We start from the raw sequence: 17,113 nt of genomic DNA, 5'->3' as shown, positions 1-17,113 counted from the left end.
CAGTATTTGCTTTATTTTCTAAATGCATAGAAGATTTTAACTTTAATAAAATTCAATATATCATTTTTTTCTTCTGTGATTAGGATTTTTGGAGTTCTTGTCTAGTAAATCTTTGCCTACCCTAAGAGCAATATTTTTTTCTTCTAGGTCTTCTTCTGCATAATTTTAGCTTTTATGTTTAGTCTATGATCCATGGTATACAGATCAAGACTGATTTATTCACAGGATAAGTCTGTTCCAACATCACTGTTGAAAAGACAGTTCTTTTGCCACTGAATTACTTCTGTGCCCTTAGGAATATCAATTGACTATTTATGAGGGGGTCTATTCCAGGACTATATTCTATTCCATTGATCTATGTCTTTTCCCTATGCCAGTACCATATTCTCTTGATGACTATCATTTAAAAATCAGGTAGTAAAAGTCCTTCAATAAAAACAGTCATTATTCACAGACATGATCCTCCATGTAGAAAATTCACTAGAATCTACAAAAAAAAGCTACTACAACTACTAAATGAGTTTAGCACAGTTGTAGGATAAAGTATCAAAATGTGAAAACCAATAGTATTTTTATATACTTGCAAGAATTGTAATACTACTTACAGTAATATCCAAAAATGTGAAATATTTAAGATAAATCTGATAAAAGAGCTGGAAAGTGAAAACCACAAACCACTGCTGAGAGAAACTAACGAAGAACTAAATAAATAGAAGGATATCATGTTTATGAGTTTGAAGACTCAATTACTGAGATATCAATTCTCCCCGAATTGATCGATAGACTCTAGGCAATCTGAATCAGAATGCCAGCAAGTGTTTTTGTAGAAACTGGCAAGCCAATACTAAAATTCAGATGGATATACAGTGACCCAAGAAGCCAAAATAACTTCTTACTAGAAAGCTACAATAATCAAAACAGCATGGTACTGGTGTAATAATAAACAAATAGATCAATGATATAATACAGAGTTTAGAAACAAATCCACAATATGCAGGTAACTAATATTTGACAAAGGTGCAGAAAGCAATCCAATGGAGAAGGACAGTCTTTTCAGCAAATGTGCCAGAATAATTGGGACATCCATATGCACAACATATATAAAAATTAACTCAAAATGGATCACAGACCTAAATGTAAAGCCTAAAACTATAAAACTTCCAGAAGAAACCACAGGAGAAAATCTTTGTTAACTTTGGAAAAAGAATTCTTGGATATAACATCAAAAGCAAAATCTACAAAAGGGAAAAAAAAAGAACAAAGTGTACTTTTGGAAAGTTAAAAACTTCTCCCATTCAAAGGGCTCTAAGAAAATGAAAAGAGACTGATACAGGGAGAAAAATATTTACAAAGCATATACCTGATAAGACTTGTATTCAAAAATCTTTCCAAATTCAACAGTAAGAAAATACAAATAAACACATGGAAAGATGCTCAACATTACTAGTCATTAGTTAAGTTCAGTCACTCAGTCGTGTCCGACTCTTTGCGACCCCATGAACCACAGCACGCCAGGCCTCCCTGTCCATCACCAACTCCTAGAGTTCACCCAAACCCTTGTCCATCGAGTCAGTGATGCCATCCAACCATCTCATTCTCTGTCGTCCCCTCCTCCTCATGCTCTCAATCTTTCCCAGCATCAGGGTCTTTTCAAATGAGGCAGCTCTTCGCATCAGGTGGCCAAAGCATTGGAGTTTCAGCTTCAACATCAGTCCTTCCAATGAACACTCAGGACTGATCTCCTTTAGCATGGACTGGCTGGATCTCCTTGCAGTCCAAGGGACTCTCAAGAGTCTTCTCCAACACCATAGTTCAAAAGCATCAATTCTTTGGTGCTCAGCTTTCTTCACAGTACAACTCTCACATCCATACATGACCACTGGAAAACCAGTGGTTTTGACTAGACGGACCTTTGTTGGCAAAGTAATGTCTCTGCTTTTTAATATGCTGTCTAGGTTGGTCATAATTTTCCTTCCAAGGAGTAGCGTCATTTAATTTCATGGCTGCATTCACCATCTGCTGTGATTTTGGAGCCCAAAAAACTAAAGTCAGCCACTGTTTCCCCATCTATTTGCCATGAAGTGATGGGACCAGATGCCATGATCTTCGTTTTCTGAATGTTGAGCTTTAAGCCAACTTTTCCACTCTCTTCTTTCACTTTTTCAAGAGGCTCTTTAGTTCTTCACTTTCTGCCATAAGGGTGGTGTCATCTGCATATCTGAGGTTATTGATATTTCTCCCACAATCTTGATTCCAGCTTGTGCTTCCTCCAGCCCAGCATTTCTCATGATGTACTCTGCATAGACTTTAAATAAGCAGGGTGACGATACACAGCCTTGACGTACTCCTTTTCCTATTTGGAACCACTCTGTTGTTCCATATCTAATTCTAACTGTTGCTTCCTGACCTGCATACAGGTTTCTCAAGAGGCAGGTCTGGTGGTCTGGTATTCCCATCTCTTTCAGAATTTTCCACAGTTTATCATGATCCACACAGTCAAAGGCTTTGGCATAGTCAATAAAGCAGAAATAGACGCTTTTCTGGAACTCTCTTGCTTTTTCCATGATCCAGCAGATGTTGACAATTTGATCTCTGGTTCCTCTGCGTTTTCTAAAACCAGCTTGAACATCGGGAAGTCACAGTTCACGTATTGCTGAAGCATGGCTTGGAGAATTTTAAGCATTACTTTACTAGCATGTGAGATGAATACAATTTTGCGGTAGTTCGAGCATTCTTTGGCACTGCCTTTCTTCAGTTCAATTGCTCAGTCGTGTCTGACTCTTTGCGACCCCATGAATCGCAGCACGCCAGGCTTCCCTGTCCATCACCAACTCCCGGAGTTCACTCAGACTCACGTCCATCAAGTCAGTGATGCCATCCAGCCATCTCATCCTCGGTCATCCCCTTCTCCTCCTGCCCCCAATCCCTCCCAGCATCAGAGTCTTTTCCAATGAGTCAACTCTTCTCATGAGGTGGCCAGGGTACTGGAGTTTCAGCTTTAGCATCAGTCCTTCCAAAGAAATCCCAGGGCTAATCTCCTTCAGAATGGATTGGTTGGATCTCCTTACAGTCCAAGGGACTCTCAAGAGTCTTCTCCAACACCACAGTTCAAAAGGGAAATACAAATTAAAACCACAATGAGATACCACTACATAACAACCAGAATTGCGAAAATTAAAAAGACTATCACTATCAAATGTTGGCAAAGACTGAGAGAAACCAGAACATTCATACACTACTGGTAAGAAAATGGGAAAACCACTTTGGAAAAGTTTGGCAGTTTCTTAGAAAAGGAAGCATACATACCATATGATCCAGCCATCTCAAGTCAAGTATTTATTTAAGAGAAAAAAAAATTATTTTGTACAAAGACTTGCAAGTGAATGGTCACAGTAGCTTTATTTGTAATAGCTAAGAACTGAAAACAACCCAAATGTCTATTAAGAGGCAAACAGATAAACAAACTGTGACATGTACAATGAAATACTACTCTACAATAAGAAAGAATAAATTATTGATACATGTAACTAGCTGAATGAATCTCCGAATTACTACGCTGACTGAAAAAGTGAAACAGAAAAGCATTAAGCAATTTAGACCAAAAAGAAAAAGCATTAATTGGACTTCATCATAACTAAAAACTTTTGTGCAAAGGATACTAACAAAAAAGTGAAAAGACAACCTATACAGTGAGACAAAATATTTACAAATCATGTATCTGGCAAGGATTTAATATTCAGAATTCATTAAAAAAAAAAAAACTTACAACTCAACAACAAAAACACAGCTCAAAATTGAGCAGAAAGACCTGAACAAACATTTCTCCAAAGAAGAAACACAAAGTTATCAATAAGGACATGAAAAAAGGCTCAACATCATATTCATTAGGGAAATGCAAATCAAAACCTAATGAGATACCCACTAGAATGTTTATTTTTTTAAAAAATCAGAAAATAACAAGTACTAACAAGAATGTGAGTAATTGGGGCCCTCACACATTGTAGGTAAGAATGTAAAATTGTACAGCTGCTGTAGAAAACAGTTTAATGATTCCCTTGACCTGGCAATTCCACTCCTAATTATATACCCAAAATAAAAGAGGGAGTCAAACAGATACTTGTATTCCAATGCTTATGAAGCATTATTCACAACAGCCAAAAAATGAGAACTCAAGAGTCCATCAGGAGACCAAAGGATTAACTAAATGAAACGCTGTTGTTGTTCAGTTGCCCAGTCATGTCCGACTCTCTGGAACCCCATGGACTGCAGGACGCCAGGCCTCCCTGTCCCTCACCATCTCCCAAAGTTTGCCCAAGTTCATGTCCATTGCATCGGTGATACCATCCAGCCATCTGATCCTCTGATGCCCTCTTCTCATTCTGCCCTCAATCTTTCCCAGCATCAGGGACTTTTCCAATGAGTCATCTGTACACATCAGATGAACAAAACACTGGAGCTTCAGCTTCAGTATCAGTCCTTCCAATGAGTATTCAGGGTTGATTTCCCTTAAGATTGACTGGTTTGATCTCCATGCTCCCCAAGAGTTTCAGGAGTCTTGTCTAGCACCACAGTTCAAAGATATCAATTCTTTGGTGCTCTATCTTCTTTACAGTCCAGCTCTCAGAACTATACGTGACCACTGGGAAGACCATAGCCTTGACAAAATGGAATATCCAGCCATAAAAAGGAATGAACTACTAGAACATGCTACGATGTGAATGAACCTTGAAAACATGCTGCGTGAAATAAGCCAGGTCACAAAAGCACAAATATGGTATGATTCCACTTACTTATCTAGAATAGGCAAATCTGTAGAAAGAGAAAGTAGGTTAGAGGTTAACGGGGGTTGGGGGTATGATGGAATGAGGCGGTATGGATTAATGGGTACAGAGTTCCTGTTTGGAGTGATAAAAATATTTTGGAGAAAGAACAGCGATGATTGCACAACACTATGAATGTATACTCAAGGCCAATGAATTGTATACTTAAATTGGTCAAAATGACAAATTTTATGTCAGATATATCTCACAGCACTTAAAAGTTTTTTGTGTGTGTCATATAACTTACTATATAAGTATCATTAAGTTCCAGCTAGCGTTGTATCCTTTTAGATACAAATAAATAACCTGTATGACAGGTTCACTCAAGGCAATCATCTAGCAGGAGGCTTCAACTAACCTTCAGGTTAGAATCAAATAATTGAATTGTCTGACAGCTAAACACAAAAGCAAATGGAATTCCTAGCCATAGGGCAAGCCTCCACTGAAGGAACAGGCTGTGGAGCTCACTAGATTCTTCAATCCTGTTCATTCAAGGGTGGAGATGCCTACAGAATATTTGTAGCTAATCATGTCATGAATAATGCCCATTTTACCATGAAAAATTATTTATCTTCATAATGACAAAATATGAGTGATGGGTATATAGGTATTCATTTTATTGACCTTTTTATTATTTGTTTAAACATTACAAAAATTAAAAATTTAGAAAACATTTATAATATTCACTATGCTGGTCAACAAACCTCAGCTACTGGATGATTGCAGAAATAACTAAAGGGCTTATAGGAGCCTCTGTAGAGAAAGTTCTGATTACTGTCTTTCAAATGCTAAGTAACTACTCCAGAGTATTTATTCCCTATTATTAATAGTACTTCAAATGTTAACTAGCCATACTTAAGAATTTAGAATAAAACAAATATGAACTTCTTTCAATTTGGAACCATGTCCTATTCATCCTTGATATCTCCTCTCCCACTTTAGTACTAGACATAGGGCCTGTATGCACTAAGTTTAATTCCACAAACATTTACAGCACATGAGAATCTATGTGTTAAGAACTGCTTTTAGAACTAAGGATATAGCCCTGACCAAAAATGACAAAGTTTTTTGTATGAGGCTTATACTCTGTAAGAATGTGATTGAAATGAAAGATGTGATTGGACTAATCAATTTTTAATAGGTCTCCCATCAAATATCCCCTGCAATACAAACTATACCTATTTTGGTGACCACAGCAGTCCCCACGTTTTGGGGGAGCTTCTCTCAATTCCACAGTGAAAGATAATCAATGCAGTGGTGTCAGGAACACAGGGCTTGTCGGAAGAATGCTGTTCAATGGCACTTTAAAAAAAATCTGGATGTAACTGCTCTCATTAAAGTTACAGGCTTATCAAAATTCCCTCAATCAAAGGTAATGTTCCATACATCTGTCTCAGGCTAGAGAAGAATTTACTACTAATGCAATACAGTCACACATAGAGTGTGCCCTTCCAGTAATGGCAAGGATGACAGTGAGAGTTCTCCTCTAAATGGACTAATAATGATGGGATTTTTCTAAAATATATCAGACGTTTCAAAGATTAAAATACACAGATCTTTACCACCCCAGCCTCTCTAGCTGTGCAGGAAACAACCAAGTTATGAGAGCATTTATCACATAATGCATGCATTAGGCCTCACAAGTGTTGAAACAGGAAACACTAATGCTTGTTACACATGATGTCTTCAGTTAACCTGAAGCCTTGTTTTATTTTGTGAAGCAAACCATTCATCATTTTCATCTTCTGCCATGGCATCATCCAATAATCTGCTTCTCTCTGGATCCATCTTTTAGAGTTTTCAAAATGCTTCATCTCCCACAAAGCAAATTTCATGTCCATCAGAGCCAGGCAGAATGATCACTTGCACTGTTGCTTTCCCTAGAGTGTCCAGACTCACAAGAGAAAGTCAGAATCCCCGGTTCTCCCATTTTATCAAGTCTTCTGACAACTCTTTCTAGGGGCAAGAAAAGGCAATTTGGCCAAAAGCTGCTGCAAGATCACTGCCTCCTAGATGTTCTATAGCTCCAGCTTACACTGGTTATCAGCAGAGCCCAACAAAGTCCTCTGCTTCTTTTCATCTTTTTCATAAACTTTCATTCCTACTAAATTATACCAGCAGCCAAAGGACTTCTCAAGATCAGACTCTGGAAGAGTTACTTTTAATATAGGATCTGTCTGCGGTGGACTGCAGTTCTGCAAACAGAATTTATATCCTCCAGGGGCTTTGGTTTCAAAAACACCTTCTGCAACCTCATTGAATGGCCACTCCAGCTTCCTGGCATTGTTGACAGCCTGGCTAGAAGAGTGAAAAAGTTGGCTTAAAACTCAACATTCAGAAAACTAAGATCATGGAATCCAGTCCCATCACTTCATGGCAAATAGAGGGGGAAACAATTGAAACAGTGACAGACTACTTTCTTAGGCTCCAAAATCACTGCAGATGGTGACTGCAGCCATGAAATTAAAAGACACTTGCTCCTTGGAAGGAAAGTTATGACCAACCTAGACAGCATATTAAAAAGCAGAGACATTACTTTGCCAACAAAGGTCCATAGAGTCAAAGCTATGGTTTTTCCAGTCGTCATGAATGGATGTGAGAGTTGGACTATACAGAAAGCTGAGCACCGAAGAACTGATGCTTTTGAACTGTGGTGTTGGAGAAGACTCTTGAGAGTCCCTTGGACTACAAGGAGATCCAACCAGTCCATCCTAAAGGAAATCAGTGGTGAATATTCATTGAAAGGACTGATGCTGAAGCTGAAACTCCCAATATTTTGGCCACCTGATGTGAAGAACTGACTCATCGGAAAGACCCTGATGGTGGGAAAGACTGAAAGAGGGAGAAGGGGACGACAGAGGATGAGATGGTTGGATGGCATCACCGACTCAATGGATATGAGTTTGAGTAAACTCCAGGAGTTGGTGATGGACAGGGAGGCCTGGGATGCTGCAGTTCGACGGGGTCGCAAAGAGTCATACACGGCTGAGCGACTGAACTGAACTGGCTAGAAGCGAGTGTGATAATCACGAAGTCATTGTCAAGTTTTTAGTCTCCGATGCCCTAATTGTAAGTCAGTTCTACAACAAAATGATCAGCCTCAGGTCCAAATCCATCCATCGTTTTACTTCATTTCCCACCATTAAGGCCTTCATTGCCAGGACATCACGATAGAAATGCCGTTAGGAAATGGTTTTCCACTTTGAACATGAAGTGCAGAACCCTGCAAGTCACCATGACCTCCTACAGTACCCACCCCTCACACGTACAGTGCCACACCACCCACAGATGATCCCAGCACAGTAGTCCCAGTGGCACTTTAAAAATTAGAAGCTTGTGCATCCATAATTGTCTCATTTTCTTATCTAAATTGGTAAAATGGTATACCACCCAATGACAGTAGACTACAGAAATAATTTGTGAGAGTTGTAGGACCTCTGGCCTCTTGGTGCTTCCTTAATCTTTCCCCTGTGCTCATTCACTTTAGTAGGATCACACTCTCTGCAATCCGAAGGACTGTAACCTGCCAGGCTCCTCTGTCCATGGGATTCTCCACACAAGAATACTGGAGTGGATTGCCATGCCCTCCTTCAGGGGAAGCTCCCAACACAGGGATAACAAAATTCTTTCCCCAATCAATGCAACAAGATGGAGGGCTGAGCACATTCTAATATTCTCCTTCTGCTTAAAACAACATGAAATGTCAGGAAACTTCTCTTTAATGGAACAGATCTATAAAAGTACAGAAAAAAATAGCATGCCATTAGCAAACAAGATCACAAATATGCAGAAGATGGAACTAGTTTTCGCACTTAAAGGTGTGAAATTGCTAAATAAGCAATTCACACACACAAAAAAAGAAATGGCCAGTAAGCACAAGATGCTCCTCCTCTCTAGTAATTCAGGAAATGTAAATGAATACAATGAGATATTTCATTCAGGAGAGAGCAAAATATTAAAAATAATGAAAAGGGACTCTTTTTTACTGTTGATGAGTTAGGTTGAAAAAGTCTTTTTAATATCCACCAAAATACAAAGTGTATATACCACTTGACCCACACTTTCACTTCTAGGAATCTAACTTAACATTTGCTCAGACATATTCACACATGTTCAGTGCAACATCTCTTCAAAATTGGGGAAAATGGGAAACAATTTAAATGATTAGTGGTTAAATGAATTACGTACGCCTCATCCACACTATGAAGTATCATTCGGTATGAAAAAAGTACCTGTATGAAAGCACTTGCTTCCCATCCACACATACAAAAAAAACATACCATCAGGAAAAAAAAAAAAAAAACTGGCTACAGAATAGATCATATCTTTCCTCAAAACTCCTAGGTTCTTTGAAGTCTTTACCATTAGACTGTAACACTCAAAACCCTTCTCTGGGGTAGTCACCTACTTTGCCTGTCAACTTCCCTTATTCACAGAAAACCTCAGCACCCAAGTTTCTGCCCAGATGCTCCAGTGATCATTCCTGAAGATTTCAATAGCAGTATTTTCTCTCAGGTTCTTCACTTCCTTCCAGATAAATCTTTTCTTCCATCCTATCTCAGTTACCTCCTCCCATAATCATACCCCAAACTATCATGCTCAATAACTAAAACTACGTCTCAGCATCACATTTAAGCCTCTTACATTTAGACTGCTGCTTCTAGGTTTCCAGCTTCACTAATATGCTAGTCACCCTACTTTCATAATTCTTCATCACCGTCAAAACTTCCAGTCCACCAACTCTACCATTCTCACTGCCCACCATGCCCCTCATGTTCTCAATTCCTTCCTCAACCAACCTTTTTAAAGTAACCACAGTCCAAAGTTACAACTTCCTCGCATACACCTTCAGGCCCACTGCACCACTCCCTCTCATGCTTCTTAGCATACTTACGAATCCTGGCTAAACCCAACCCATTGCTTACTCCGTGTTCTAATTGGTCTTGTTTCCATTTTTGTCCCATGAGGCAGAGACAGCTAGCTGCCTACCCAGTATTCATTTTTTCATTTCTTACTAAAAGAATCCTAATTTTACTGAGGAAGCTAATGTACCCAGCTAAAACACTATGTTTCCCAGCTTTCCTGACAGCCACAGGGAGTCTGTGACACTGAACTACAAAATATAGGCGAAGTCACTGGGTGGGGCTTTGGAGAAAGCTCTTTAAAAGACCAAATTTAGCTGACATATGCCCTTCTGCCTTACCTTCTATCTAGATGGAGTTCTAGAGAAGGATCAACTATCTCACACCACAAGGAGACAGGCACACTAAAAGATGTCTAAACAGAAAAACAAAAGGACCCTGAACCTCTGATGTCCTAGAGCTGCCTATCAGTCCTGGACAGTTTACCTCCAGCTTTTTTGTTACTTGAAAAAATAAAACTCCTAATTTATTTGAGTCATTATGTTGGGGTCTCTACTGCTCCGCTTAGTTGCTCAGTCGTGTCTTACTCTTTGCGACCCCATGGACTGTAGCCTGCCAGGCTTCTCAGTCCATGGGATTCTCCAGACAAGAATACTGGAGTGGGTTGCCATTTCCTCCTCCAGGGAATCTTCCCGACCCAAGGATCGAACCCAGGTCTCCTGCACTGCAGGTGAATTCTTTACCATCTGAGCCACCAGGAAAGCCCAAGAATACTGGAGTCTCTACTATTGATAGTAAGTACAATTCCTAATTCCTAGCCCCATTACAGTTTATTCCCCACAAGGCAAATAGAGACCGTTTAAAAGTATGAAAGCGAAAGTCACTCAGGCATGTCCGACTCTTTGTGACCCCATGGACTGGTCCATAGGATTCTCCAGGCCAGAATTCTGGAATGGGTAGCCTTTCCCTTCTACGGGGTATCTTCCCAACTGAGGGATAGAACCCAGGTCTCCATTATTGCAGGCGGCTTATTTACCAGCTGAGCCACAAGGGAAGCCCAAGAATACTGGAGTGGGTAGCCTATCCCTTCTTCAGTGGATCTCTCTGACCCAGGAATCGAACTGGGGTCTCCTGCATTGCAGGCAGATATAAGGAAGATCATATTACTGGCTTCCCATCACACTTGAAATAAACTTAGGGTCCTTACCAGGCAACTAGGTGGTCTCTGATATGGCCCTCCTCTCTCTCGCAACTCACATCATACCAAATCCCCATATCGCACTTCCATCCACAACTTGTACACTCAGTTCCAGCCAAGTGAAGAAGTCGCTCAGTCGTGTCTGACTCTTTGCAACCCCATGGACTGTAGCCTATCAGGCTCCTCTGTCCATGGATTTTCCAGGCAAGAGTGCTAGAGTGGACTGCCATTTCCTTCTCCAGGGGATCTTCCCAACCCAGGAATCGAACCCGGGTCTCCAGCATTGTAGACAGATGCTTTACTGTTCCAGCCAAGGTGTTCCTTTAACAAGGAAAACCTGTTTCCATCTCAGGGCCTGTGTATTTGCTGTTTCCTTTGCTGGGAATGCTCTCTCCTCACAACTTTACTTGGCTTGCTCCCTCACCTCTTCCAGGTAGCAACTCAAATGTTGCCTTCTCTGACATTTTCCCTGATCCCTATATTAAAAACAGTCGTTTTGTGTCTCAAGTTTCCCTTCCACTCCCCTGTAACTCTTCCTACCTTACTTTATTAATATATATTAAATACTTTTTTGCTTATTTACTGTTCATCTTTCCCACTAGAATGGAATCTCCTTGACAGCAAGAACCTTGGGTGTCTTTTCTAGCATCATATCCCTAGTACTTGGCACACAGTAAGGACATAATAAATATTTGCTGAATAAATGAATATACATCACGATCTCATTTATACTGAAAAAGACTAAAGCATATGTGAGTGTGTGTGTGTAAGTACATTAAAAATCTAGGATATACACAAAACAGTTGATGCTAGGTATCTCTGGGGAAGAGAGTGGAAAATAAAAAATGAAGAACTTTCACAGTTTGCTCTGCATATTTTTGCATGAAAAAGACAAAATTAGCTATAACACATGACAGGAAGAAAATTTTAAACATATTTAGAAATATAAACCTATTTATAGAATCATAAAATTTAGACACTCATAGCAACCTCAGTAAGCATAACACTACACCATGGGTAGAAGGATCTATGATTACAAGCAAACATCTTTTAAAAGACCTAGAATCAGGGGAATAAAACTTCCTGATAACTTTTTTATAGCCTTTATAAAGGTTTTACTGTCATTTAAACAAAATAATAAAGTATACTAAGCAAAGTGTATTGTACATCAAATTAGTAATGAGTTGTATAGAATTAATTTCCATCACTTGCTCAGTAAAAACTTTTAAATATCTCCCTTCCCTAGGGATTCATCTAGATAATTATATATTTGTTTTGTTTCAGAAAATAAGCATTCTAAAAGACATCTTTTTTATCAAGTTCTCCATCCAAACGTCTAGTATCTTAATTTTTTTACTTTATGGAGGCATTATTTTTACATGTTATATAATTCATCCATTTCAAATATATAATTCAATGATCTTTAGTAAATTTACCAAGTTGTGGAACATACCATAAATCAGTTTTAGAAACCTTTATCGCTGCAATAAAATCTCCATGCCCATTTACTGTTAACCCCCATTCCCACCTCTACTCAATCAGCATTAATCTACTGTCTCTACACTTTTGTCTATTCTATACATTTTCTATAAATAGAAACATACAATATGTGGTTTCTTTCATCTGATTTCTTTCACTGAGCATCTCTTCCAGGTTCATCTATTTGGTAGCACGTGTCAATGTTCCATTCCTTTTTGTTGCTGAATAGTATTCCACTGTATGGTTATGCCACAATGGTGGCGTATCCGCTATAATTTGGTTCTACAACTTGGATTTCCATTTTCCAGATAATACAATGGGTGAAGGATAACTTGGGTACTTGGGGAAGGGGGGCAGGGAGACTCTATGGCTAAATTTATTCAACACAATGACATAGGTGAGTGCTTTTCAATTCCAATCCAGTTTATACAGAATGAGATTGTCATGGCTTCACTCAACAACATTATGCTATCAGTCACTTTTAAAACTATTTTTTCTGTCCCTCCCTCCTAACAGGAACAAAAGGATAGTTCTCCAAGGTTTCTTTCTCTCTACTAAGGTTTATAAAAAATCTCTACACTTACTATGCCTTCTGCTTTACTTCTTTTTTCTACCTCTGAGTCCTTATTTTCTCATTATATTCAAGCTGGTAGCTTTAAAATTTCCATATTCTCCAAATTTCTAAAATGTTGCATTAAAACTAAATATCTGCATATTCTGGAATCTTATTTAAAAGAAATCTGTGGTTCTCTTCATGTAGCCCCTGAGAACAATTACTTTCTATGTAGAAAAAAGCTTTGTAACTGATTTAAAATGAAAAACAAAAAACTCACAACTCTAATATAAAAGGAGCAAGTGGGTCCATGTCAACATTTGACACTCTCATTTAAAAGGAAAGATCAAATATATAGTAATTAAGCATAGTCTTTTTTCTCTTCTCTTTCTCTTTAACATGACCTTTCATTCAGTCTAAAATGCCACAATAATGTTATTGTCTTGCCTCTGCTTTACGATGATGTCCGATTCAGATTAAGTGGGTTATTTGTCTTTATAAAATATTAAACATTTACATGTAGAGTGATTATCTAACCATTATGATCTTAGGTAACGGATGGTGGTTCAGGGAGAAGGCCGGGGAAGGATAATACAAATCTTATACTTCTTATAATCAGACTTTTTGAAGTTTTAATTTTCCAAATGATTCCCAGACTATTAGCTTGAAAACATCAAAAATAAGATGATGTGGACACAGCTAAAAGCTTTCCCGATGGTAAATGTTCTCTAACTAGAAAATTATTCCACTACCCCTTTATCAGTCTAAGTTACAGTTCTTACAGAACACACGTAATTAGAGTAACCTTATAAGATAATGAAAAATAATACAAGCTATTATTACTAAAGGTTAAATGTTAGCTTTTAACTAACATTTAAATGCCAAGAACTCCTCTCCTGGTAGCCAGTTACTGTGGCAGGTATATGATACGCTCTGTGAGCTACATTATCATCTGTTTGCTATAATGCAGACAGGTTCTACGTTATCAATTTTTAAATTACCTATTAAATTTAAACTTCCACTAAGTACTCTTTATTGTCATTATTCCAATTTACTTTAAGAAAACGAATGGCATAATAATATGTATACTATACCTTTTTCAGGCTTTCATATTCCTCACGGAATTCCCCAGGCTTGCTTAATTTGATTGGTGCTCTGAATATAAACTCTGGAGAAATGAGAAAAGAAAACACATTTTAACAGAACCTTCTAGGAACGAACCAAGATCTTGTCCTACATCATAAACCACATAAAAACTGTGGTCATCTTCCCACAATTTGAAAATTCATTCATTCATTTAACCAATACTCATTAAAGGGTATAAACCAGGCACAGTCCTAAGCACCGGGGAGAAGCACTGAAAAAATAAAGTCCTTGCTATCATGGAGCTTACAAGATTGTGGAGGGAAACAGACAAGTGTGTGTGTATAATACCGCTGATGGTACTAAGGGCTATGAAGGAACACAACATAAGATGGAAGGAAAAAACAGTACGCAGAGTGGTCTGAAGGGTCTCACTGATAAAGGTAACATGGTAAAAGACCTCAAGGAAAACTGTATTTAAAGCTCTTAGTTCGGGACTTCCCTGTCAGTCCAGTGAGTAAGACTCTGTGCTTCCACTGAAGGAGGTGCAGGTTTGACTCCTGACCCAGAAACTAAGATCCCGCACACTGCGTCACTGGCACGGGAAAAAGTTATTTACTTAATTTTTTTTTTAAAGTTCTCAGTTAAATATTACCAAGTGACATTTTTAAGCTAACGTTTTACTCATACTGTTTCTACTTCTTTTTCAACACTGCCAACAGAGTACAACCTATAAATATTTTCAGTAAATACCCTGATTTTTTTTTTTATCCTCAAAGCCTTCAGCAGTTTTGATCAGCCTATAGAATAAAGTCAAAACTCTTCAATGTCACTGAAGGTCTTCCAGAGACTGGTCACAACGTCATCTTTCTAAAGCACTGTCTCTCTCAACTCTTGACTACCTAATTACAATATATATGCCACATATTTCTAAACCTTTTATGTTGCTTTCTCGGCTGAAATTCTGTGTTCTTCTCTTCTCTATATATAGTTTTAAATCCGAGATTCCAGACCCACAAGAGGCACACAATACACATTGGTTATATAAAAAATAAAAATCCAACTTAGGAACAAATAAACGGTAAGTCCTAAATGCTATAAAAAGGAAGGAGAAAACACACACTTCAGCCTTCCAACATGTACATGACACTTCTATACACCCCCATGTATATATTTAGTGACTTAAACATGGTATTTAAGACTTACTAATAACTCTACATCCATTCAGGTTGATAATATCTGTTGTAGAAAAGTGGGCTCCTCAAAAAGGTGACTTTCATCCTTTTTCAGTTGTCTCAACTACTTTAGAAAGACTCATTTACACCAGAGAAATGTGGAAGACCCTTAGACAGAAACACTGGACCTAATGCAGATGCGGAAAACAGGAACTTAAAGCTGTGCCAAACAGGAGAGAATTATTAGACCCAGGGCTTGGGAGGAAAACATTCCATCACCTTCATCCACTTAAAAAATAAACTCCTGATGACTATCTTAATCATATCGCTTAAGAACATTTCTAATTATAGGCAAATAGTATTCAAAAGCAGGTGCTCTAAAAGAGCAGTGGAAAGGGAAGAGAAAAGCAAAACCCTTAAGACAAAAAAAAGGAAAATATTTTTAACCCATTTATGAAGAACTTATTCCTGAACAATATTTCATATACATTTTCTCAGTGAATCTTCACAGAAACTTTGCAAAGCAGGTATTATAACCATTTTACAATAAGGAAAATGAGGGGTTAATGACTTCCCCAAGACCACAGAACTAGTACATGGCAAAATTAAGAGAAAAAGAATTAAGGTATAAAGACGGAAACTATATATGATGAAAAAATGAACTCATCAAGAAGATACAATAATTATGAACTTGTATGAACCTACCACAGAACAAAACAATAAGACTATAAGAGAAACTAATAAATCCAAAATTATAGTAAAAAATTTTAACATATCCCAATTCAAAACAGATCAGGCAGAGCAAAGGTAATAAAAATACAGAAAAATTGAACAATAAAGTTAACAAACTTGATTATGTATTTATGAATTCAATGAACAAAATATATATTCCTTAAAGCAACAAGGAACAATTAAACACACACTAGGTCTCAAAGAAGTTATAAAAATTTTCAAAGAATTCATATTATACAGACTTTGCTCTTGGATTTAACTGCCATTTTCCAAGCCAAGTTCTGTAGCTACCTGGCTGATAACTTTAGCTTACCCAATATTCTTTCTCAATAAATTCCTTTTCTGCCCGAGTAGACTTCTACTGATAACCACCACTGGGAGGGGAGTTTGGGAGAGAATGGATTCATGCATACGTATGGCTGTCCACCTGAAACTACCACAACATTGTTAATTAGCTCCAATATAAGTGGTTTAGTCGCTATGCCATGCCCAACTCTAGCGACCCCATGAACTGTAGCCCACCAGGCTCCTTCATTCACGGGATTTTTTTCCAGGCAAGAATGCTGGAGTGAGTTGCCGTTTCCTTCTCCAAGGGATCTTCCCGACTCAGGAATCAAACTCTCGTCTTCTGCACTGCAGGCAGATTCTTTACCAACTGAGCTACCAGGGAAGCCAATATAAAATAAAAAGTTAAAAAAAAAACAAACTAACAACTACAGGCTGACTATTTTTCACATGGTACTATGAGATGATTCAGAAGCAAAACTCAAAACTGGTTAAGGAAAAAAAAGAGAGAGAAGACAAATCACTCCTAAGGATAAAAATGAGGACCAAATTAGAGGTATGAAGTGACTTTAAATCTCCAGTAACTATTAAAACAACATTACAATGAGTGATCTTGCATATGAATTGTTTTGCGTATCTACAAGTATATCCATAGATTAAGTTGCTGGAATCAGAACTGCTCTAAATCAAAGAATATGTGCTTCTGTAATTCTGGCAGACAATACCAAATCCCCCTTCATAAAGTCTGTGCACACTTATAGTCCCCCCAGTGATGCATGAGACTGCAATTTCCTCACACCTTTGAAAGCACAATGAGTGCTGAAATTGTTTAGCTTTTCCAATCTAATTGGTGAAATTCTGTACCTTATGTGCTTAATGAATGAAACTGAGTACTTTTCATATATTTGAGTAATTTACATTTCCTT

At 38.1% G+C, this 17,113-nt stretch overlaps 1 protein-coding gene and 1 pseudogene across 1 annotated transcript in view; both read right to left on the bottom strand.

The window, feature by feature from the left end:
- The window catches only part of RNF169 (ring finger protein 169), a 97,251-nt gene that overhangs the window by 50,247 nt on the left and 29,891 nt on the right, over window positions 1-17,113 (bottom strand). Inside the window, exon 2 of the mRNA XM_012096605.5 lies at window positions 14,007-14,080. Coding sequence (XP_011951995.3) covers window positions 14,007-14,080 — 74 coding nt within the window. The remainder of the gene's footprint in view (window positions 1-14,006; window positions 14,081-17,113) is intronic.
- LOC121816700 (glyoxalase domain-containing protein 4-like) lies at window positions 4,817-8,054 on the bottom strand (annotated as a pseudogene).

The sequence above is a fragment of the Ovis aries genome, chromosome 15 (genome assembly GCF_016772045.2).
Source record: "Ovis aries strain OAR_USU_Benz2616 breed Rambouillet chromosome 15, ARS-UI_Ramb_v3.0, whole genome shotgun sequence".
NCBI lineage: Eukaryota > Metazoa > Chordata > Mammalia > Artiodactyla > Bovidae > Ovis > Ovis aries.
Note: the sequence above shows the minus strand (reverse complement) of the source record. Positions and strands in the feature narration are given on the sequence as shown.